General features: G+C 50.4%; 1 protein-coding gene across 2 annotated transcripts in view; it reads right to left on the bottom strand.

Moving 5' to 3' along the window:
- CDYL (chromodomain Y like) overlaps positions 1 to 23,921 on the bottom strand; it is a 153,365-nt gene that overhangs the window by 4,170 nt on the left and 125,274 nt on the right. For both annotated transcript variants that reach the window (XM_033863784.2, XM_073810275.1), the window contains 3 exons: positions 8,023 to 8,279; positions 6,618 to 6,790; positions 2,009 to 2,219 (listed from right to left, as the gene is read on the bottom strand). In XM_033863784.2, the coding sequence (XP_033719675.1) occupies positions 2,009 to 2,219; positions 6,618 to 6,790; positions 8,023 to 8,279 (641 nt within the window). The remainder of the gene's footprint in view (positions 1 to 2,008; positions 2,220 to 6,617; positions 6,791 to 8,022; positions 8,280 to 23,921) is intronic.

Raw genomic sequence — 23,921 nt, 5'->3', positions numbered from 1 at the left:
GGCAGGTCCTGAGGAGCCCAGTCGCTGGCCATGCTGCTCCTCACTCCGGCCTCGGACTGTGCCCTGCCTGCAGGGCCCCGGGGTCCCCGGCCCAGAGACCCTTCCCGTGCCGGCCTGCGGAGCAGCGGGTGGACACGCACCCTGGGAGGATGGGCGCCGGCCTCCGCGTCCCTGTGGGCTGGGAAACAAGGGGCAGAGGCCAGCACGGCCCCGGCAACCCTCCTTCCCCCTGATCTGAAGGGGTGCCGTCTCCTCACAGCTCTGGGCGTGGCGGTCCCAGAGGGGCCACAGCTGCCAGCAAGGGTCCCACTGGCCTTCAAGCCACGACTGCTGCCTGGGCAGGCCAGGGGGGCAGGGGGCCCCCAGAGCCATGTGGTCCTCCTGCCTGACTGCAGCCATCCACGGACCAGGGCAGCAGCTCGGGCCTGGGCACACACAGGGCCCAGCGTCCCCAGCAGGATGGCCACTGAGGGCAGCTGGCAGGGGGCTACAGCAGGAAGGGAGACGAGGGGGAGCGGCCCTGAGACCAGATGTGGCCATGGGTGCTGCGGCTTGTCTCACGTCACTCCTCTTACGTTTCTTTAAACCCTTTAAACGTTCTGTTTGGGAGTGAGTAGACTTACGGAGAGATGATAAAAGCACAGAGAGCTCCTGGGCCCCGTCCCCCAGCTGTCCCTCACGGAACACCTCGTGATGACCAAAACCAGAAAATCACCATCAACATGATGCTCTTACGACTGAGCCGCGAACTGTCTGCCAATCTTGCCAGGTTTCCCAGTGACGTCCTTTCTCTGACCCAGGCCCCCTGCCCTGAGCCGTCAGGCCCCCTCCAGGCTGCGATGGTTCCTCGGCCTTTCGGTGAGTCGTCCGACCGGGTGCCCTAGAGGGTGCTGTGCGGTGTTTGCGGGCAGTGCCAGCCGCCAGGGCTGCTCCAGTGTTACCTGGGTGCCCAGGACGCCTACTTCTCTCAACTGCACTTACTCTTTTTCCACCATCAATAACGAGCGCATGCAAACATCCTTTTCCTCGTGAGCTGGGGGCCCCCGCCTGAGGCAGCACCCTCTGTCTCGTTGTCCTCTGTGTCTCCCCCAGGAACGGGTGGGGGGGGAGTCCTGCACCCAGGTGCGCGGCCCCGCACACGGGCAGGAGGAGGTGGCGCCCCCGGGACAAGGGCGACGGCTGGACACGGCTGTGCTGCCCAGATCTAGCTGCCCGGCTGCTGGAGACGGTCAGCACAGACGCCAGGAGCCCTGGGGACCCTCTGCCGCAGGGTGACACCACAGCCCGAGCTGAGACGACAGCCACGGCAGCCAGCCACTCCAGCCCACGGCAGGGTGCGTGTCCCAGGCCACAGGTGCCCCAGGGCTCCCTGCGGGGGCGGGGGTGAAGCTCCACAGGGCCTGCCATACAGCTCGGCTCCTGCCGCCGCGTGCTGGCCTCCCCTTCAGCGTCTGTGCCTGCAGCCCCAGGCCAGGACCCCAGCCCGTACCAGATTACGGCTCAAGGAGTGAGGAACGTCAACGTGAACTTTCTACAACCCACAAGCTGCAACACAAACAGACTCTCGTTACGGGTGGATTTAACAGGTAAGACGAAAGCCCCCCAATCCTGGGGGGAAAGGCCCAGCTTTGCTCCTTCGTGCTTTCCCCTAAAAGGGCAGCTTTCAGGTTATGAGGGCAAGAACCTGTTGATTGCAAACTCTGGTTCGTTTGGGTCACACTGGGTGTTTACTACTCGTGGGTATCGGTGTTAATCACGCAGAGACAGAGATTCCTCATGGCAGGAGGGCCTCTTCCCTAAACAGTCTATGAACCAAACCGTGAAAACCTTCCACGAGCTTCTGAACTAAGAGTGTGATTTCATGATTTAAGAACAAGAACTGAATTACAAGTGCATTTGATGCAAAGTGCCCCCAGAATGACACCTTGTCTGTATTTAGAAAAACACTAACCAAACTAGACTTCCGCAGGACGTTTTCTAAGATGATTTTTTAAAAAGAGGTACTCACAGATGCTCCTCCCATAATCCTGGGAAACATCACGGTGGAACAGCCATCTGGACTCTGTCCGAAGGTAGTGTAGGGTGTTTGGAACCAAGCCTTCTCATTGGCCCAAACCACGTCACAGAGAGGCAGGATGGATGCTCCTAGCCCAATGGCTGGGCCATTTACGGCTACAATAATAGGCTTCTTAAACTGAATGAAAGTATTCACGAAGTTTCTAAAATGGAAAATGAATGAGGGAGTTAAAACACTGCATGGTTGAGCAACAGAAAAATCTACTCCTACGGAATTCAATACACCAAGATGTGATCTCTGGGGGCATCACCGTGACTTGGAATTCGCTGATGGCCTTGTCCCCACTGCCAGGGGCCCTGGCTTTATGTACCGTGTGCTGCCAAGGCTTAATGGTGCCTTGGACACCAGGCCAGGGTGGCTGTCGCCACAGGACCTGTGAATTCTGCGGGAACAACACAGCGGAAGGTGCTCTCGGCTTGGGCTCCAGGGCCAACCTGTCTTCCCCTGACGGCAGGAGGAGCCCAGGAACCACGATAGGCTTCGGAGGACCAGTCCTGCAGCTCTCCCGGAGGAGGCCTGGCGTCACTGCGGTAGCCTGTGCTGGGTAGGGACATGGGGCCTGGGGTCAGGAACCCCAGGGTTCCAGTCCCCAGGTCTGGACTTGGTCTGTGATTTCAGACGGCTTACTGATTAACTCGAAACACAGAAATTTCCTGAGTTTATATAGAACTAGATGGAATGAGTTGGGGGACGTAGGGACAAGCAGCTCACAGGCTCGTGTGAGATGTGAGACCTGACGAGAGCATCACACTGCTGGGACCTGCTGGAGGGTCAGGCTGGGAAGGCGGGCTGCTCTGCTCTTCGGTTCAGGGCCAGATGGTGCATCTCCCTCCCCTGCACGGTGAAGCTAACGATGATCAGAGGTCGTGTCGTGTGAAGACTTAACGTGGTGAAGAAAAGGACAAACCCACCCAAAATGAATATAAGATAATGCCTTTAAGGCCAGCTATGTTCTAGATCAGAAGTCCAGAACTCCAAATTCTCAACCTGACGCCCCCCAGCTTTGGGGCCAAAAATACCAGTCTGGGTCCTGCTCCCTACAATTCAGCAATTTAAAAATAAGGCAAATCTGTGCAGATCGTCTCTATCATCTAGTCTCCCCTCCTCCCCAAATACTGACAGGAAGGGTCTTGTCTTTTGGATGGTGGGGGGGGGAGGTTTGGAGGGAGGGAGTGTGTGTAGGGTGTGTGTGTGTGCGTGTGGGGGGGGAGGGGACCCTAGAGTTTGGCAGCCTGCAGGCCTCACTCTGGGAACTCTTCTCAAAAGCCCCTGCAGTCAGCACAGACCTCAGCCTGCCCCGGGGTCCCCAAAGGTTGGGGGGATTGAGAATTAGGTCACTCGAATGAGCTGCAGAGACTTTTAAATGAGAGCCTGGGGCACTGTTAGGAAGATCACACTGGGTTTTAAGGACGCAGAGAGCCAGACACCCTTTACAATAGGTCCTTGAAATAATCCTAGACCAGTACGTGAAGCTACTTCAGTTCCGCCACTGTTTGAGGATTCTGGGTCAACGAGTCGTGACGGAAATGCATTTTCTATGCTCAGTTACCAACGACCCTTGAGAAGGTAACTGCTGTCTCCCTGGTTTAAAGCAGACGTTTTCCCCGAGTAGCCCCACATTCATCTGCTCACGTGAACAGGGGCAAAGTGGAAGCTCTTTCAGTGCTGACATCTGGAAACCATGGATGGGATGGTAGCTTAACATGGAAGAGGTGATCAAAACAGTGTAATAAAGGGATTCTATAGAGAAACGGTACAAGGAATGAATCCTTCTCATATGTCAGTATAAAAGAAAAAAAATCTGCTTCTAAAGTACATATTGCAAAATCAGGCTGGAGAAATTGGAACTGAACTTTTCCCCCCTAAGAAGATTTTTATTTTTGCTTGGATTGATCATCTAAACCCGGGGCTCTTTCTGGGCGGAGTATGAATTAACCGACTCCCTCTGGAGTGAAGGCCATCGCCCCTTCTTGGAGGACTCCACCACGCCATCTGATGAGCTCTGAGACGCCAGAGCGAGCACGGTCCACAGAGAAACCCCTCTCGTGTGAAAATTAAAAAAAACAAAACCCCCCGTAAACCCCCAACAGAAGTTCACAGAACCGCTTTTCTGTTTTGCAGGAACTTCCCCGAGCCAAGAAGGCTTAGCCACACGGCAGCCAGAGGCGGGAGGCGCCTTCGGGCCCCGGGATGGCTCTCGGGGGGCCTGGCAGCCAGGGACCGTCTGTCCACTGCTTTGCGGGACGTAAAGTAAGTGTAGTTTAGAACTTACAATGCATGAACGTTCAAATGTGCTCAATGCAACATACTGAATTTAAACTTCGCTTTCCTCTGGATTGCCTATGAATTGAGTGAAAGGCTGTGCTGGGAACAGCAGGGAAGGAAAGAGATCATATTTGCCACAAAAAGACTCTTAAAACCGAAATTCTCTCCATTCTTTTGAAGTACATTTACTACCCCACAGACCTCACCAAGTTAGAAAATCACCTAAGAACAACAGTCCAGGAATTGTTTTGGGGAAACCAAGAACTGACCTGTTAAGGGCCAGTTCACTGCCATTTCTCAACTGATCTCCCCCTTCACGAGAGTGCCTGGAACGGGAGTGAATGCGGAAGAGGTCAGGTTCCAGGGGACGTTTCCTCTCTGGCTTTGCTCCCTCCCCAAATCTCTGCTCCTCTCGCCTCCTTTTGGGGGGAGGAGGCTCCTGGTCCTTCAGACACAAAGCAGCAGCTACTGGTCCCCACAGACTGCAAAAGCCTAACGTTATAAATTGATCCCTAATAACTGTTTTTATCACTAATGTGCTGAGTATTTTTATTACAATTAATCTGCAAACTGGTTACTGCCATCCCAGCAACGGAATTAGCCCCTACAGATACTTAAGAAGCTAATAGTTCAGACCTGACCTTCCTATTTCCCACCTTTCTTTCGGAAACTCGCTGCGATTGATGTTCTTTGCCCAAAGTTTTAAGGAATTTGAGACGAGACACCACAGAAACAAAAGATACACGTAGTAATAGCTTTATGTGTATAAGCCAACCTTACACACGTAAACATGAATTTCAATGCAAATGAGCAAAAGTAAAGGTTAAGTCAATCTGGTGGAACTATTTTTGGATCCTGCCTGAGATCAGAAAAATTCACATTGACAAAAACATATCATTTAAAGAAGAACTGATTTCCTAAAGCAAGATTCGGCTTTCCCCTAGGATACCAATTCGGCCTTTTGTGGGGAGTGAGGAGAGCCTGGAGTTTCTGAAATGGAGCGGGTGGCTGAAGAAAATAAGCATTTAAAATTACCCAGAAGTTCAACACATGAGATAGCGCTTGATCTATCCTTCCTCTACTTTGTCTAATCCCAACAATACGAGCCTTTGCGCCCGTCAAGGGCAAACCCACCCTGGAGAAGCGGCCCAGAACGTTCATTGGTGGAACTCAGGGAACCGTCTACGGGGGAGTGAGCCAGAACCCTGGCTTCTCACTCAGCAGAGCCCCCAGATCACACAGGTGGAAAGTCAGTGTGATCTTACGGAGAATACACAGTCACCACCTGAGGCATAAGCATCTGTATTTTAAAAATGAACATTAAGTCCCTATAATTCATCCTGAAAGGGTGGGATGGGTCAATAATTAGGAATATCTACAAGTTATCCTAAAGTTACTGATGACTTGTCAAGGAATTACGTGCATTGATCAAGCAGTTTACTTTGAATAACAAGATGGTCCCGTCTAGTACGCTGCAAGTTTGAAATTATTTAGGAAGCCAGAAGCAATGCTTAATAAAATCAGATTATAAAATTTCAAACTAGTTTTGGAGAAACAACTACCCTACGGTAGCCTAAAAAATAGTAATGTTGGAAAAGATCAACGAACAGATAATGCCTTGCACACGTGTATAGTGTGAGAAAACATTAATTTTGAGAATTATTAAAAATATTCTGAAAGGCCAAGGCAATGCCCGATAGTCCCAAGGTGTGGGGTTCCAGGGCTCCTCTGACGGGCTGTTTGGGGCTGCGCCCATTGGAACCATCTGGGGAGATCTTTTGGAGAGAGATGCCCTGCCTACTCCAGGCCAAGACAGGAAAAAGGCTTCCACCATCCTGCTGTGTGGCTGGAACTCAGGATGAACTTGTGTGTACTGCTTGTACTGAAAAAACCTGCTCGTGTGATGTTACGGAACTAGTGTGTCATAAAGTCCAGCCGATTTAGTTCAGAGTCAAGCAAACGGTAAGTTACCACATGAAAAAGACAGTGTCTTTATCCCAGGGCTGGCGGCAGAGCACACGGAGCGTGGACGGCCGAAGCCCCCGCCACGTGCTACCCTGTGCTCTGCCCCTGGAGTGCCCCCCATCGAGCGTGCTGGGCTCCAGCCAACCTTGACATGTGTCATCTGCTCAAGGCAAGTGGCCCACAGCAGAGACAGAAGGTCCGATCAACTCTGCTACCAGCGAGTCTCAGGGGCGGAGACGCACGCCCTGCTCGCAGGCCCGTCCAGACCTGCCCCACGGGGCCTGGGTCACGCCGGCCCAGGTGTGCGTACCTGATGGCCTCGGCCATCTTCGTGCTCTCTCTCTTCCGGTCGTCCGTCAGGCGCCGGATGAAGTAGATGAAGTCAAGGCCGCAGCAGAAGACGCTGCCCACGGCGCTGAAGAGCACCAGCTTGCTGTCGTCGGCGGCGGCCGTGCTCAGGGCGCTCTGCACTTCCTTCATCACCTGAAAGGCACCGGGAGTCACGGGCGTGAAGGGAACGCTAAGAGCATCTCTTACTGGACCATCTCGATCCACGCAAAGTGCATTTACAGCCTGATACTGTTGCCTGTACTTACCAAGTAACTCACAAGTTTCTTATTTTGTGAAACCAGGGATTGGGAATAATGGGGACAGAGTCTCATCACATAACAAATTACGAACAGAGTATCATAACTAGAGAGATGTGTGAATCTGAGTTACTCAACGGTCCCGTCCTTGCGGCTCTCGGTGGGTGAGTTACGTATTATATCCCCTTGGCATTTCTACAGTGTGGACAGCAGGTGGCGCGTGCAACCAGTCCAAACAAACTACTAGTCTGGTTTCATTTGACACCAGCCTCCGTCCTTGGGACAGAAACCCCAAGTTTAGTGCGTACGGGTAACGAGTACAAGCACATCAGCATGGAGGCATTTTAGAAGGGCACAAACTACTTAAAATGGTCTCTCTGAAGGACTTACAAATAACCAACGGTCTAACGATGTACCGGGGACCAGCCGCCCTGAGCTGGTCTGTCCCGTGATCCTGGCCAGACACACTAGCTTTCTGTGGTTTTCTCGTCCAGAAAAGGCGTGACCTAGCTGTTCACAAGCAGGAAACAAGAGTGCAGGTTCAAACACTTCCGATTTTAGATACTTCACAGAACTAAGTTTCGAGCCTTTGCGAGCACCAGTCTCCCTCGATCCTGGGAAGCTACCTTTACCGGGTACGATCAGTAACAACTGCACTGGCATCACTGCAAGTTCCACTACGTGGAGTGCTGGGACCGACTGGGAAGGATGGTGAGATATTCAGAAGGCCGGACCTGGGGCTCTTTAATCTTGTCTGAACAGAGAGCTCTGGGACCTGACGAAAGCTACAGGATGGCGTGTGCACACGCTTTACATGTGACTTCAGGGAGGCCCTCCGTCCCCCCCGATGGATGAAGAGCTCCTGGCCGGGAGGTGGAAGCACAGGGGCACCACCGCCACCTCCCTGTTCACAGCCAGAGCCCCGAGCAGGAAGCCGGGTCCTCGCCGGACCACACTGTCCCCACGTATAACGGGGAGCAGGCCTGCCGTGCTGCGCTGGCTTCCACCGTCGGGTGAAACAGCCCGGGGTGGGGATGGGGGATGAGAAAGGGTGCAGGAGAGCAGGGACCGGGCCCCGCAGGCCCAGAGAGACAGGAGGCCCCAAGCAGCCCCAGGGACGGTGCTCACCTCTGGGTTGAGAGAGTTGTTCTCGGACGACTTCGTGGACAGCAGGATGTGGGTGAAGCCGTCCTGCTTCCGGACGACGATATCCCTGTACCTGTAGGCGCTTTCCGTCTGCCTCACGCTGAAACGCAGCCGCTTGTCGAAGGGCTGGTCTCGTCTGTCATCGATGAATTTCCTCTTCCCGGCCGTCACGCCCGTGACTGACGTCTGCAGGTTGGTCGTCCCGTTGGCCGTCAGCGCATCCATGAATGGAGAAGAACCTGCCAGGGGTCCGAAAGCACAGCAGTCGGTGAGGTCTTGCCATCAACTCACCTTTGAATTAGGGAAAAATGCTTGCGACAGATCCAGGATCGACTGTGCTAATTTAAGAAGCTTAAAAAGTAGAACCTTTGGAGAGGATAGGCGTTTGTTTGCCTCCCAAGTCTGACGAGGAAATCACCCTCGCACTGATCCCGCCTAATAAAACAAGAGATGGGAAGGAACGTGCTGAAAAGAAACTGCGAAATTTGAGACTTTTGAGGAACGGAACTGAACTAGAATGGGTCTCATGAAGAGGACGTATTCCGGGCTTGAGAAGTTGAAAGAAAAATGGAAACTGATTCAAAGAAATGTTATTAGAGCCGAGCTATCTGCCATTTTAGCCGAAATTTCTTCTGGATGAAGAGCCGCTCACACAGGCTCACGAAGCAGCCCCGCCCCGTTTCTGCGGCTCGGCCACGCCCTCGGGCCACTCTGTTCCCTGGTCCCGGTTCTACTACATTTTCAAACAGCCTTTTCAATGGCTGGAGACGGCGCTCTCTCCTGCCACCAAAAGTTAGTCCCGCTGATTCTCCCTCCTCTGTCGGCTGTTCTGTTTCACTCAGCCTTAAAGACACGGCCTTCCGAACTTGGTGTTTCTTACTACGATAAAGTCAAGGGTTTGATACTTTCTTAGAGTTACCAGGAAATGTCAGGCTAAGGGTTCAAGTGTTGAGGCAAATAATTTGCTCCTATTGGTGTGAAGTGTCTAAATATTATCTAACCTGGTAATGCATGTATAGAGCCTTTGGGTGGAGGAAGAAAGGGAAAGAGATGCAAGGAACTGGATCAGGCTTTACTAATAAAATGAGCAAGGAGAGGAGTTCCCTGAGAAGAGCTGGATGAATTATGAGTCAGAAATACTTCCTGCAAAGTGAAAGAAGATAAGCTGGAGACGACTTGTGAATGGATGTTTAGAGAAGTCAGATCATCTCCTGGTTAAACAGGTTGACTTTCATTCAGTTAGTAGAACTACTTTGGAGGTTTTTAGAATTGAAAATAAATTCATTTTTGGGAAAATCTGGGAAAGGTTCTAATACATAAGTGGTACAAGACTCTGAGACTATAAAAAGGTACATGGTACAAGGCCTCCCCCATCAGCCCACGACCCCCTGCCCTCCACAGCCACTGTCTGGTTTCCAGGTGTCTTACAGAGTGCCCTATGTGTATATCAGCAAATAGGAACCTAAGTGCTTCTCTCTCACCCGCCTTTAACAAACACAAACGGCAGCACGTTAGACACAGCGTTGTGGATTTCTGTCATGCATTTTACCAGCAATTTTTGATACTACAGATGATGCTGCAACGCATAACCTTGGCTTGTGTTGTCCCTTCCAATGCGCTGGCCAACCTGTAGGATAAGTTTCTAAAGGATCTGTAATGGAAAGAGCTTTTGATGAGCTGTTACCCGTGAGACCGGGCACTGCTGAATCTTTCCGAGGAAGCCAGCAGGGATCCTTTGTTTCTTTTAACCTTCAGCCTCTCCTCTACCAGGTCCCCCCACCCTCCCGTCTGTGTTACAGCCGTTCTCCAACCTCTTCCACCCTCTGCGCTCTGAGCTGCTCTTCCCAGCACTGCCCTCTCTTCTCAGGCCCGTCACAGCCCCGCCTGGGCTGTCCTTGCTGTCCCCACTTCTCCCTCTGCCCATCGTTCCTCCACCCATCTGCCCTGAGGTGCAGTCTACGCGGACAACTTCTCAGGTGCAGGGAGGAACGGGCCATGGGTGAGGCTAAACCACTGAGCCTGGTGCCCAGGAGACGGGGCATCTGCAGGGGAGTGTCACAGGGAACTGTGGTTTTCTCCAGTCACTGCTGAAGTGAAGAGTGAAGAGGCTCCGGAGCCCAGAAGCGGGGCCTGTGGTAAGCGGAGTGGGTGTCCAGAAACGACAGCGGAGCTGAGAAGCAGAAGCAGTGAAGGAGTGGGGGAGCCGCGAGCCTGCCTGGGTGCAGGGAGGTCACGCGCAGGGCCAGGGGGCTGCCCAAGGGGAGGGAGCGGAGCCACGCGACGAGGCTGTGTCAACAGTGGCGTGTGCCACAGAGAGAAGGAGGGGAATGGAGAGGTCGTGGGGCGGGGGGGTGGGGCACGAGGGGCCGCTCTTAAACCCGGGAAGTTGTCTCACTGGAGGGCAGAAGCCAGAACGGAGAATTCAATGTACGACAGACAAAAACTGTCACATGCAAAAAACATACCTGTTCAAACCAAGAATCTGTTAAAATGCGGTGGTGAGAGCCCCAGAAGAGCAACTGCAGCTGAGCGGGACCGGTATTTACGGGACCGACAATGATGATTCCCCTGCCTAAAAAGAGGTCCCGTCAGAAATAAGCCCACGCAGAGGCAGGCAGGGAGGCCGCCCGCCCCGGGTGAAGGCTCACGGGCGGCCCGGCTGGGGCTCCGGCACATTCCGGAGGAGCAGGTTCTCGGGGAGGCGCTTGCTGGTGTGTCTGGACCTTGATGTTACCAACCCTGAGTGAGTTAACAGGTGCTGTGTCAAAGCGGCAGGAATGACCCTGGTGACACGGGGAAGCCCTCTGCGTGCCGGGTGCCCGCCGCCCACCAGGGCGAAGCCGCTGGCTTCGGATCAGCCCTTCCACCGCGACCTGCTCCTGCTTCGCAGGGTAAGTAAAGCCACACATTCCTCAACGCTCCAGGAGTTTCCCTGGTGGCTTCCTTCCGCAAAGGTTTCTAGGCTATGGGTCCACGTAGCCTTGATACGTGAGCTCTGGAAGCAGCTCAGCATACTGGAGGCAGCGCGTCCCCCGGAGCTCTCCGTGGTTCTGCAAATGTAGCCGTGGATTTCTGTTGCCTCACGCCAACCAGCACTGCTGGCTTTGGCCTTCGTGTCCCTGTTAGAGCTCTGCTGATTGCAGAGCCTGTGATCTTGCCAGTGGCTCAACCCCCAAGCCCAATATGAGCCCCACCTGCAGGACCCTGTTCAGGTGGAGAAGTGCTCACGGCAGGGCTGCCCTCAGACTCGCAGGCGCCAGCGCTGGGCCACGCCCCTCGTGACGTGCGTCCCCCTGTTCAGGTCTGTGCTCCCCCAGGGCCTCTGGACTCGCCGTTCCCTCTGCCTAGAACGTTAAGGCCCTAGAGCTCCAGACGGCTGCTTGTTTCTGCTCATCTGAGAGGCAGCTCCTCGGGAAGCCTCGGTCCCCACGCGTGCGGCCCTCCCGGCAGCACCCACGCGGCCCAGTCTGTCTCCCTCGCAGCGTGTCTCACCCGGCTTTAACTTACGCTCCGCGGCTGGACGTCACCAAGCTCCCCGTCTGTCTCATTCACTGCCGCACCCCCGGTGCTTGGAACACGCGGTCGCCACTGACCAAGCAGATGAGGGGAGGGGACCCCAACGCCCCTTCAGCCCAGCCCCCTGCACCCAGAGGAGGCGGCCTGCAGCCCACCCAGCCTCGTGACAATCGGGGGCAGCAGTGCCACACTTCAGAGCAGAAGCCACTGCTAAGGACTCAACTAAAAGGCAAACACTGAGATTCAGGAAAAGACGTCCTCCACGATGGAAACCATCGTGTGACACGCAGTGTGACCCAGGCTCTGAGGGAAACACAGGAGGCAAAAGCTCCAGGGAACCGGCATGAAATCCAGCTAGGAAAACCTCACTCAGCGTCTCTCCGAAAAACGGTTTTCTTTTAAAACATTCTAAGAGCAAAAAAGATACTCGCAGGGGCCTCCCTGGTGGCGCAGTAGTTAAGAATCGCCTGCCAATGCAGGGGGACACGGGTTCAAGCCCTGGTCCAGGAAGATCCCACATTCTGTGGAGCAACTAAGCCCGTGCGCCACAACTACTGAGCCTGCGCTCTAGAGCCCGCAAGCCACAACTACTGAGCCCGTGTGCCACAACTACTGAAGCCCATGTGCCTAGAGCCCGTGCTCCGCAACAAGGGAAGCCACCACAATGAGAAGCCCGCACACCACAACGAAGAGTAGCCCCCGCTCGCCACAACTAGAGAAAGCCCGCGCGCAGCAACGAAGACCCAACGCAGCCAAAAAAAAAGATACCCTCAAACATGTACTGCTAACCTGTTAAAATTCACGGCTTCAAGGGACTTCCCTGGTGGCACAGTGGTTAAGACTCTGTGCTCCCAATGCAGGGGGCCTGGGTTCGATGCCCGGTCAGGGAACTAGATCCCACATGCATGCCGCCACTAAGAGTTTGCATGCTGCAACTAAGGAGCCTGTGAGCCGCAACTAAGACCCGGTGCAACCAAATAAATAAACAAAGTTTTAAAATTCACTGCTTCAAAAAGCATGTCTCTAACGTGAACTGTGCTTCCAACCATGATAGAGAAACGGTGTCTGGATTTCCTCATTGGCCAGTGAGACCCAGAAAACAGAACAAACCACCACATGACCATTTTAGACACCAGACAACAGGCAGGGCACGACCGTGTTGCCAGCATGAAGGGGGCAGGTGAGCCCAATGACACACTGGGCGTTCTGCCTGGAGGTGACTTCCACGCTGCGGGGAAATGCTGACCTGGGAACGAAGACTGAAGGCGAGGAGGCCCAGGAGGCTGGAAGAAGAAAAGGACCTGGGCCTCCTGGATATTCATGGCCATTACTTTCTTTAGTCTGAAGTCAGAGAGCAAGCACTACAGTGTCTACAGAATTATCCGCCCTCCTTTATGGAGTCTAACGTTTCAAAACGCTGTCATCCACACTCACTGAACCTAATCCTGTTTAATGATATAAAAGCCGACCGTTTTATTCAGATTATTTATATAATCTGCAAACTGAATTCATTAACAGAAAACTCTTCAAATGAACGTGGAACTAAAGGTAGGCTTTAAACATTAGCATCCCTTGTTTCCATAACACATTCAATGACTCCTCTGTAAGTCATTACAAAAGTCTCTGCTGCAACTCCTTCAATTACACTTCCCTGTCCACGGGGATCTCTGGACTTAAAGTTTATAGGCTCACTCTTGGCTGTCTCCATAAGAGACATTAACATATCATTGGTGCTCCTATAATGCTTTGCTCCAACACGACTGATACATCAGGAACGATCTGAGCACCTGGGCACGCAGCACCCACTGTGAGAAAGCGTGGGCTGTGCCTCTGGGCCCCAACCCGGACTTGGTCCCCCCCCTCACCCCCGCTGAGCCCCCTGGACGCTCGCCACCTTGGGCTGTAAGAGGTGACTCCCCAGAGCAGGAGGGCACCCAGCACTGCCTCTGACACTTGGGATACACCTGACCCAGTAAATAAGCCTGAGATTTGAGCCCTCGCCACCCGGTCAGCATGCCTCCTGCTTTCTCAGCAGCATCAGCAGGGTGACCCTCGCTGGCTGGTGCCACCCTGGGAGGTGGGTGGCTGGAGGGGAGAGCAGGCTGCCGGGTCACTGTCCTGACTCTTGGCTTAAGACCTGTGGGGTGGGAGCGGGCAGGCAGACCCGTGATCACTGCCCTGCACGCTCACGTCACGTCCGGTCCCTGGCCCCTCCCTGCCCTGCTTTCTCCACCAGCCCGCTTTCCAGTCTTTCACCTCTAGCCTGACCTCCATCAGCCTCACTGCTTCTCTGCCTTCTAGTTTTGACAACACACTGGCTGTGACCAAGGCCACAACCACAAGAGCTCTCCTCAAACCTTTCATGAAAGTATTTTCCCTACAAAACAAGAACCAAAAACAACAACCACCCCCCCCCCCCCCAACTTAAATAAAAATGCATCAGGTGAATAACCAAGATTTTCCATAGTTGGGTCTCTTCCATGTCTCTGACATCCCCTCTTGGGAATCAATCAAGTACCACCATCTGCTCCAGGATCCAGGCAGGACCACCTGCGTCCCAGCTTCCTAAGCTGAGCTGGAGCCTCACTGAGCCAGGGCCAGGGCCAGGGCGCTCCACAACCTTGTACCAAGTAGCCACTGGCACAGAATCTGCGCTGGGGAAAACACACTGCGAACAACTCATTCTTTAAAGAGCAAAAGAATGCCTAAGGATGGAGGGCGTATAAAAGCCACTTTAGTGCACGGAGCACAGAATTCCTTGCCACCACGGAACAGCGCATGAACGCTAGAAATACATGGAAGGCAGATGAATGGAAAATAGTGAAATGAACTAGTTAACAAATCTAAGAGTACCTAGAATTAGGAAGCATTCTGAAAACTGACCGGAAAAAGGACACAAGCTATGATTTCATTTGAAATTATTCTGTTAAATAACTAAGTTTCCAGAGGGAACCAATCTAGGAATATTAAGTATGAAAAAGCAATGAGGAGACTTAAAAAGAAAAATAGCATTTTGAGATAAAAGTGGCAATTAATGAGACTATGCAATTTTAAATAAAGTTTAGCTAATTAATTATAATTTCCTAAAACCTATATAAGATTAGCCCCCCAATTAAACCAAAGATTATGAACCAAGAGGTATACAGTAGTGTAATATTTGACAGGAGAAGTGCAATGTTCTGCCGTCCACAGATTCTCAAACTGACTCACAACAGCATCACTGAGCAGCTTAAAAACATGCTCCTGGGGCTACATTCCCAGCCACCTGGGGTTTCTGGGAGGGGAGCGGGGCTCCTCCCACGTGACTCTGTTGCGCACCGACAGATGCGGCACAACTGCCGTCTGAATAGGACGCTCAGGATTCCCAGAGGGAAAAGCTTAGGTCAGAGGACCAAGACCCGGTCAGCAGGAACAGTTCCTCCCAAGCAGAAGAGGGTCCTTAAAGTCCAAATGACTGAAAGAGACAAATAAGGAAATGAAAAGAAGAGACAGAATACGTGATACAAGAAGTGATGACCACTGGAGAGATGACAGGGAGATGCTAGAACAGTCAATCAGGGTATCAGAAATGCAGAGAAACTCGAAATACTCAAAGACAGTCAACACGATTGCTTTTCTCCATTGACAAATTTAGCGAGTGAATCAAAGGAGACAGCAGGAACGTCCCTGGTGGCGCAGTGGTTAAGACTCCGTGCTCCCAACGCAGGGGACTGGGGTTCGATCCCTGGTTGGGGAACTAGATCCCACATGCATGCCGCAACTAAGGAGCCCACATGCTGCAACTGAGACCCGGCGCGGCCAAATAAATAAATATTTGGCGGGGGGAAAAAAAGAGGAGACAGCAAGGGCTCAAGGTCTGGGAACCTGCAGGGAGTCTGGAAGTTGAGACGGATGAGATCACACCTCTGACCTTGTTAAGAGCTGCATTACATTAGAGAAGACAGGCCCACACGTTCACAGCTAAGTAGCCCAATGGTTGTGTTTATAATTTTGTAACTGTTTGCAGTTAATATCATTAAGGAGAGTAAATACTTCCACATCCTGAAGATTTCCACACCTCCCCTCAGAAGGGCTTCCCATTCAGTGACAACCTTTCCTCAGTTTTTCCCTTATTCTTCCCCAAAAGCAAGGGGGTAGATGCCAGCGAGCAATCATACTAGTTTCTGAGGAGGCGATCAGAGGTTGGGACGCGGAGGCCAAGGCAGGACAACGGACACCACAGGCGCATCGGCACTTGGGGTCCTGGCATCTCACTGAATCTGTTCCACAGATGAAAGCCGAGGTCCAGAGCTCAGCTGCCCTCCTGGGGTCATGGAGCCCCCAACCAGCAGGCCAGGGGGCCGCTTGCAACTCCCCTCCCCCACCTGCCTGTCCTATGAAAACAAACCACAGAGCTATCTGTCACCTTGTAACTCCTGCCACCAGGCCAGGCATGGGGAAGGGGCAGTCTAGTACCCCCGAAACTGCTTCAGCTTAGCTTTGCTTCACACACACACATGCATGTATTTTGCGGGGGAACAAAAGTCCTAAATAAAACATTAGCAAACAGATTTGGGAACATAATTTTTATTATGGTAAAAACACATAAAACTTGCCATTTTAACCACTTCTAAGTGTCCAGTTCAGTGGCGTTAAGCACATCCACACTGCTGTGCAAACATCACCACCGTCCATCCACAGAGCTTTCCACCTTCCGACCCGCAACGCCGACCCCGTGAAACACCAACTCCTCATTCGCCTGGCAGCCACCCTTCTACTTTCTGTGTCCGTGAATTTGATGACTCTAGCGACCTCATGTAAGTAGAATCATACGACATCTGTCCTTCTGGGTCTGGTTTATTTCATTTAGCGCAATGCCTGAGGTTCACCCATGTTGTGTGTAGCCTGTGCAAGAACGTCCTTCTTTTTTAAAGGTGAATAATATTCCATCCCAGTATTTTCTTCTAAGAAACGCCACTTTTGTTTATCCATTCATTCCCCAATGGAATCTGGGGTGTTTCCACCTTTGGGTGTTGTGAACAATGCTGCATGGACATTTGTATTCCTATGAGCGTACAAATACCTGAGTCCCTACTTTCAATTCTTTGGATGTATACCTAGAAGTGGAATTGGTAATTCTATGGATTCTATACAAATCTGTACATACACAAGTCTGTATCTGTTGATACAGAAAGGGATCATATGGTAATTCTGTTTAATTTTTTGAAGTTATATTTAGTATTTTCCCAAATTAGCTAGAATGTGTTTAGTTAGAAATTATAATCAAACTCTTGGAGAAGATCGGAATCATGGCCTGGACTGTGATTACTTCCATCTTCTTGCTAAATTTCTTTGGTTTTCCTGGGATACGGAAGCAGAGGAGACAAATGTTGGATGAGTTCATACAATCAAGACGAATCGCACAAGGATTTGTAGCTGATTCCGAGGCTCTTAGTCTAGAGATAAAATCTTCATCAAACACATTATTTGTTTCTCTTTTTATTGCTGGGAATCACTTTCTCCTGGCCAGTCTTGCAGCTTGAAGATACACGTGAGGCCACAGGCTTCCCCAACGGTGGGACCCAGGCCTCCTCAAGCCTGTGCCTTTGGCCCTGAGAACTAGCCTTTTTTTTTTTTTTTTTGGGCTGTGTCTCATGGCATGTGGGATCCTATTTCCCTGACCCGGGATCGAACTCGTGCCCCCTGCAGTGGAAGCAGCGCAGAGTCCCAACCACTGGACCGCCAGGGAATTCCCTAGCCTTGCTTTTACTCAGAGGGTTTCCTGATGACATTTTGACAGGAGGAGAGTAAAAGGAGCTTAAAGATTTTTGTTCTTTGGAATAAAAACACTCCAATTAGCAACGTCACCATAAACTATGCAAACGTCTACAGTCTGGCACAACCAGAAACCACTGAGAGTCCCTGCCTGTGTTGTGAAGTTTCCTGGTACAAAGGTCATTCCTCCACAGCCCCGTCATGTATAGAAGAACCCTCTGTCAGCTCCAATCTTCACTGCGAGTTGAGCTGAGCTCCTCAGGAAGCACTAATCCCTAAGGGGATTTGGATTCCTAGATCCAGAAAAGCACAGGAGTCCTCAGTGGACTAAAGGAAATTTAAGCGTCATCTTTACTGAGTTCATCAGAATTGGCAGTAAAGCAGGTGCAAAGCTATTGGCACCAACGATTCAGAATCAAAGTTAGGAACACGGAGGAGATGGAAACCCTTACAAGTGAAGTGTATTCTTTGAAGAGGTTAATGGAAAACTTACAAGTGTGATTCAAGATTTAGTTATAGATGCAAATTCAAGCTATTTAGTTTTACTTATGACAAACTAAAATAAAAAGTTACTAGCAATATAAATCCTATCATTCTAAATAAGCATATCAGGATAAGTTCCCAAAGTAAATCTAATAAGACAGGTGATGCTTTAAATGTAGTGCATTTTATTTCCTCACTAACAGCCTTGAAACTAAGTCAAATATTGGAGAGAAAAAAACCTAGCAAAAACCTTTATACTATGTCACTTTAAGAACAAAAAAAAGGAACAGAAAATGATCAGACCCACATTCCTCTTTAGTGCTGAGAAGAAGGATTAACAAAAAAAAATATATATATATATATAAGAAGGATAACAATAACTACCTACATGGTATGATTCCTCAGCAGTGGAATCTTATTATTCATCATATCTACAAAAATTTTATTTCCCGCAAAAATGATTCTACCTTATTTGACACAGGACTGAATTCTCTCAACATTTTCCTTTTCCTTTTTTAAAGTAATTTTATTTAATTAATTAAGTTGTTTGGTTATTTTTTTGGCTGTGTTGGGTCTTCGTTGCTACGCACAGGCTTTCTCTAGTTGCGGCGAGCGGGCTTCTCATTGTGGTGGCTTCTCTTGTTGCAGAGCACAGGCTCTAGGCGCGCAGGCTTCAGTAGTTGTAGCACATGGTCTCAGAAGCTGTGGCTCGTGGGCTCCAAGGTGCATGGGCTTCAGCAGTTGTGGTGCGCAGGCTCAGTAGTTGTGGTGCATGGGGTTAGTTGCTCCGCGTCATGTGGGATCTTCCCGGACCGGGGAACAAACCCAATCCCCTGCATTGGCAGAGAGATTCTTAACCACTGCACCACCAGGGAAGTCCCTCAACACTTTTCTTTATAATGCTTATTTTGACTTTTAGAACCAACCAGTTTTTGCAACTATTGCTTTAGTAAGAGAACTAATCAATTACAAGCTGATTTCCCCATTTCATTTTAACAGTGCATGCCCATTAATTTCAAGTCCTCCATATTACAGGAAGACACGCTCGTGGTCAGATACATGTAGAGTACAACCAAACTTCTACTCCAAATAAAATTAATTCACAGTCTATATTTATTGTGCTTAGCATAGTCTAAGCTAAAATGTTCAAGTGCTAATTTCCTAGCGCTGGTGCAGGGGCGCCTCACAGAGCGCAAGACTTCAAACTCCTTCTTGGGATGCACATTATCACCCAGAGTAAGGATGAGTCCAAGGTGTTTGCTGATATTCACAGTGAGGTCTTCTTCGGTCTTCCATCTGCAATGTCAACAGCAACAGGCCAGGGATGAAAACCTGTCATCTATACTTTTAATCTTTTCCACGTGCTCCCAGCATAGTCAGTGTCTTACGTATTCAAACGTCAGAGCACTGCAGAGGAGAGTACTCTTAACTTCTTCATGTGAACCGTCACTGTAAAGCAGCCCTCCTTTCCACGCCTCACCTCATCTCTAAATGAGCGACAGCTTAAACCAGAAGAGCACCTGTGTTCATTCCAACTGTGTTCTCAAATGCTGTCATGACTCTCTAGGTTCGTAGTTCCATACCAGTGTATGTTCTAGACCCTGACTGGCAGGAGAGACCACTAGAGCCACGAAGGCAAGGTCTGCTGGAAGCACACCATTCGCCCTCAACAAGATGAAGCCGAGGTGACAGCACTGCAGGGAAAAGGAGGTCCTGCGGCCGGTCACTAAAAGCGGAACACAGACTTAGTTCTGGCTTTCTGGAGGCCAGAGCAAGGCTGGAAACCCCAGTAAAAGAAGATTCTAAATTAAAAAAACAAACTTACCGCTTAAGACGACAACCTGCTACTTCTAAGACGCAAGAGAAGTTACTCCCTGAGGGTCTTTGAAAGATCAAGAGACCCACACACACAGACACTCAGCCTCCCCAAACCAGAAGCAACAAAAAACAATAAAGGCAAAGGACAACACACACAGAACAGACTGCAAACTCAGCGGGGTCCCCCAAGTGCATAAAAGCGACGGCTTTCCTAACATTTCCCCACACACGGATTGTTTTCCCTACCTAAACGAAATCTAACATGGAGCCTAAAACGCAAAGCTGATCAAAGCAGAGGTGCTCAGTGGGGAGGGCTGGGGGGCACTCACTGGCCCCTTATCAGCCCTCAGACCAGCCTGGTGCAGACGTGGGGCTGGACGTCCATCCAGACAGCTCACCCAGCAGACGGAGAAACACCAAGCTTCCTTGCATTCAGGAAGCGCCATAAGAAAATGAGAATAAATGATTTTATTTTAAAAGGAAAGAGGCTGCGAGGACTTGAGAGGCGCCTGTCCTCAGAGCTCAGCCGCTGGCCTAGAATGAACCCCCAGAGGAAGGTGAGGTCAGACTGGCGGCAGGAGCAGAGGCTGGCCTGGGGAAAAGAGACGGCCACCTAGAGCTCGCCATCCGCCCTTCCAGACACGCTTTAATTGGACTTTCAGTTAGTTTTCAGACCATGAGAACAAGGTCAAAATTCAACCCAGAGTGAACTTCCAGGAACTGTTCTAAGTATTTGTGATGCTCACTCAGAATTACATTTAGGGGCTTTCCTGGTGGCGCAGTGGTTGAGAGTCTGCCTGCCGATGCAGGGGACGCGGGTTCACGCCCCGGTCCGGGAGGATCCCACATGCCGCGGAGCGGCTGGGCCCGTGAGCCATGGCCGCTGAGCCTGCGCGTCCGGAGCCTGTGCTCCGCAACGGGAGAGGCCACAGCAGTGAGAGGCCCGCGTACCGCAAAAAAAAAAAAAAAAAAAAAAAAAAAAATTACGTTTAGTTCTTTTTGGTCAAGATTTCTTTATCTCATGACTACTTAAAGGAAATTTACTCACAGGAACATAGAATAGCTTTAAAGTTCAAAAAATCTGGCGTGAAGAATCCTCCGAGAAAAGTATGCAGTTTGTGCTAAAAGGCAGTTACCCCAAACACGTTTGCGGTTTTATTTGCTCAACAGAATTTAAAATTAATGTCCACACATTGGAAGTTTGAAGCAATCAAGTTAAGCATTCTAATATGAAGAGAAACGCATGAGACTAACTTCCAAAATAGCAAAACCCCTACCATCAGGCCCACACAAAGCATGTCCTCTTGAGAGCAGAGTGGTAACATGCTTTCTGCAAGGCAGTTTGACGACTTGTATCAAAAACATTAAAACCTCTGATGAACCCAAATCTAGGAATTAATCTTAGAAAAGTAATCATAGATATCCACTAGAATTTGACCAAATGGAAGTTCTTCAAAAAGAAGTAGGGAGTTTGCTGTAATTAAGGACGGTGTGATTATGCCCCATGACACGGAAAGGTACGCGTGACCTATGAGGAACCAGGCCTGGCACACGGAACAGGGAGGTGTGTTCTTACACACCACACGCGGAGCCCATGTACCATCTTCTTGACCTTTCACCTCCTGACCCCTTTCCTGGTCTCCCAGCTACAAGGTCGATCTGCCCTCTTCCCACTCTGGATGCAGTGGTTCAGCTGCCGGGCTTCAGTGCTGCAGTGAAACGCTTCTGCACCTGAGCAGGCGCTGACCGTCCCGGGAAGGTCAGTGGACCACGCGGCTGGTGGTACGGCCCGGCTCGGGCTCAGCACGGGCGGGGCCCTCTGTGGACCTTGCTCTAAGAAAGCACGTCAGAACCCGCTCCCGTTAAGCACCAACTCTGCAAACGCTTTGCTCTATCATAAACAAAAGCCAATGGGGAAAAGAGATCAACAGCTCAGAACGAAGAACGACCTGTCCGCGGCTGAAAGGTTGGTTAAAGAGCTGGACAAACTACACAGTGGCAACTTTCCTTGAGCTCATCAGAGACCTGAGGTCGTAACTGGCAACCAAATACACTGAAATTCTAGGAAAGACAAGCCTGTCAGTGGAAAGATGGGGTGTGCGGGCTGCGTCATTTGCGGCAGGGGAAGGCAGGGGCCCTAGGAACGAGTAAGAAGCCATCAGCTGAAACTCTCAAGAACTGCTGACAGCTGAGCGTGAGCTCGCAGGACAGTACAGCAGCTCATTCGTGAGACAGACCCAGGCGAAGCGGGAGGTCAGACACAGCCTCACTCACAGCAACACAGGCACAGAGCAAGAGGTCTGCCACCCCCAGGGGAAAGGTATGGAGACTGACCTGCCTGCCCTGACCTCTCAGGCTTCTGGAGAGGGGCAGCAAACACTGTGGGCCCTTAGACCTGAGGGAAGGAGAGTGTGGGGAGAAAACCCCTTTTTACCCCTTGGGTAGGAGAAAGAATCCTGAGAAAGCTCCACCCCCAGGGCTGAGGCACACGGGGCCCAAGACGGAGGTGGCACGGGAACCAAGAGCACCCTGACCCCACTCCCCTTGCAGCTTCCCCACTTCCCACGACCCCAGCCTAGAAAAGAACTGACTAAAAAAATCACCAGCGCTCTGCTCCTAGGGGAGGGGCAACAGCACGTGAGAGAGGTCCTCCCTGACTCAGGCATGGGGACAGCTGAAAGCTGGTGGCAGGGCACACACACTGAGAAGAACCTTCCAGTAACCACAGCAAAGGAAAAGCCAAACCCAGCTCAACCACTGTTGAGCACGACTCAACCTCTGACACCAGCTGCCTGAGAAAAACCACGCCCATTTCTAGGCACAAATATTACTTTTCTTCGACTCTCGTGTTCCATACAAGATGTCTGGCAGTCAATCAAAAATTATGAAATACAGAAAAGATCAAGAAAATAGAATACAACTCATTGTCAAGAAACAAGGCGATCAACGGAATGAGACTCAGAGATGACCCGGGAACGACACTATCATACGGGGATGTTAAAATAACCATGACACATGTAAAAGGAACTAACAGAGAAGGTGACCAACCTGCACTACTAGATGGGGCATTTAAGCAAAGACCCAGAAACTATGAAAAGTCAAATGGTAGAGCTAGAAATAACAAAAAACCCTGGGGAGGGGAAGAATCTGATTTCTAGAGTTGTCACATTTTTCTAAAAAGTCCTGTTTTCAATAACAATAACAAATCAGAAGACACGCAAAGACACAAGAAGGAATGACCCCACACATGGGGGAAAAAGTAGTCAACAAAACTGTCACTGAGGAGGCCCAGACAAGAATGCACTTTACTACGGTCTTTAATCAGCTATTTCAAATACGTTCAAGAATTAAAGGAAATAATGTCAAAAGAACTAAAGAGAAGTATGAGAACAATATGCCTCACCAAATACTATCAGGAGAAACAGACTACTTAAAGAAACAGAAGTCTCTGAGTTGAAAAGTGTAATAACTGAAACGAAAAATTCCCTACAGCAGTTCAGCAGCAGACTTGGACTGGCGAAAGAAAGGATCACCAACCATGAAGAGAAGTCAGTTGAAATTATCCAGCCTGAGGAACAGAGAAGGAAGAAAAAAAGTAAAACAGAACTTCAGAAACCTCTGGGCCACCATTAAGAACACCAACACACCGTATGGGAGTCCCAAAAGGAGAGGAGATAAAGGGAGAAGAATATTTGAAGAAATAATGACCAAAAACTTGCAAAATTTGATGGACAACATGAATCTTCATATCCAAGAAGCTCAAGGGACTCCAAACAAAATACATGTAAAGAGAGCCTCATGTAGGCACATCATAAGCAAAATGCTGACAGCCAGACAAAGAGAAGCTTGAAAGCAGCAAGAAGAACCAACACGTCATGTTCCAGGACCCCTGGTAAGATTAACAGCTTATTTCTCAGCAGAAACCGTCGAGGTAAGAAGGCAGCGGAATGAAATATTTAAAGTGCTAAAAGAAAGACTACAGCCAAGAATTCTAAATCCAGCATAACTATCCCTTGACAATGAAGAAGAAATTAAGACATTCCCAAGTCAAACAAACAAAAAACCAGGGAATCGGTGGCCAGTTGACTTACTTTACAATAAATACTAAAGAGAGTCCTTTAGGCTAAAATGAGAGGACACATTACATAGTAACTTAAGTCCACATGAAGAAATAAAAGACACTGGTAAAGGTAAGTACATAGCTAATTATAAACAACAGAGTAGAGAAGAGGGGAAGATGGCGGAGGAGTAAGACGCAGAGATCACCTTCCTCCCCACAGATACACCAGAAATACATCTACACGTGGAAC

The sequence above is a fragment of the Tursiops truncatus genome, chromosome 10 (genome assembly GCF_011762595.2).
Source record: "Tursiops truncatus isolate mTurTru1 chromosome 10, mTurTru1.mat.Y, whole genome shotgun sequence".
NCBI classification, from domain to species: Eukaryota; Metazoa; Chordata; class Mammalia; order Artiodactyla; family Delphinidae; genus Tursiops; species Tursiops truncatus.
The sequence above is the reverse complement of the archived record's forward strand: the minus strand, read 5'-3'. Positions and strand labels throughout refer to the sequence as shown.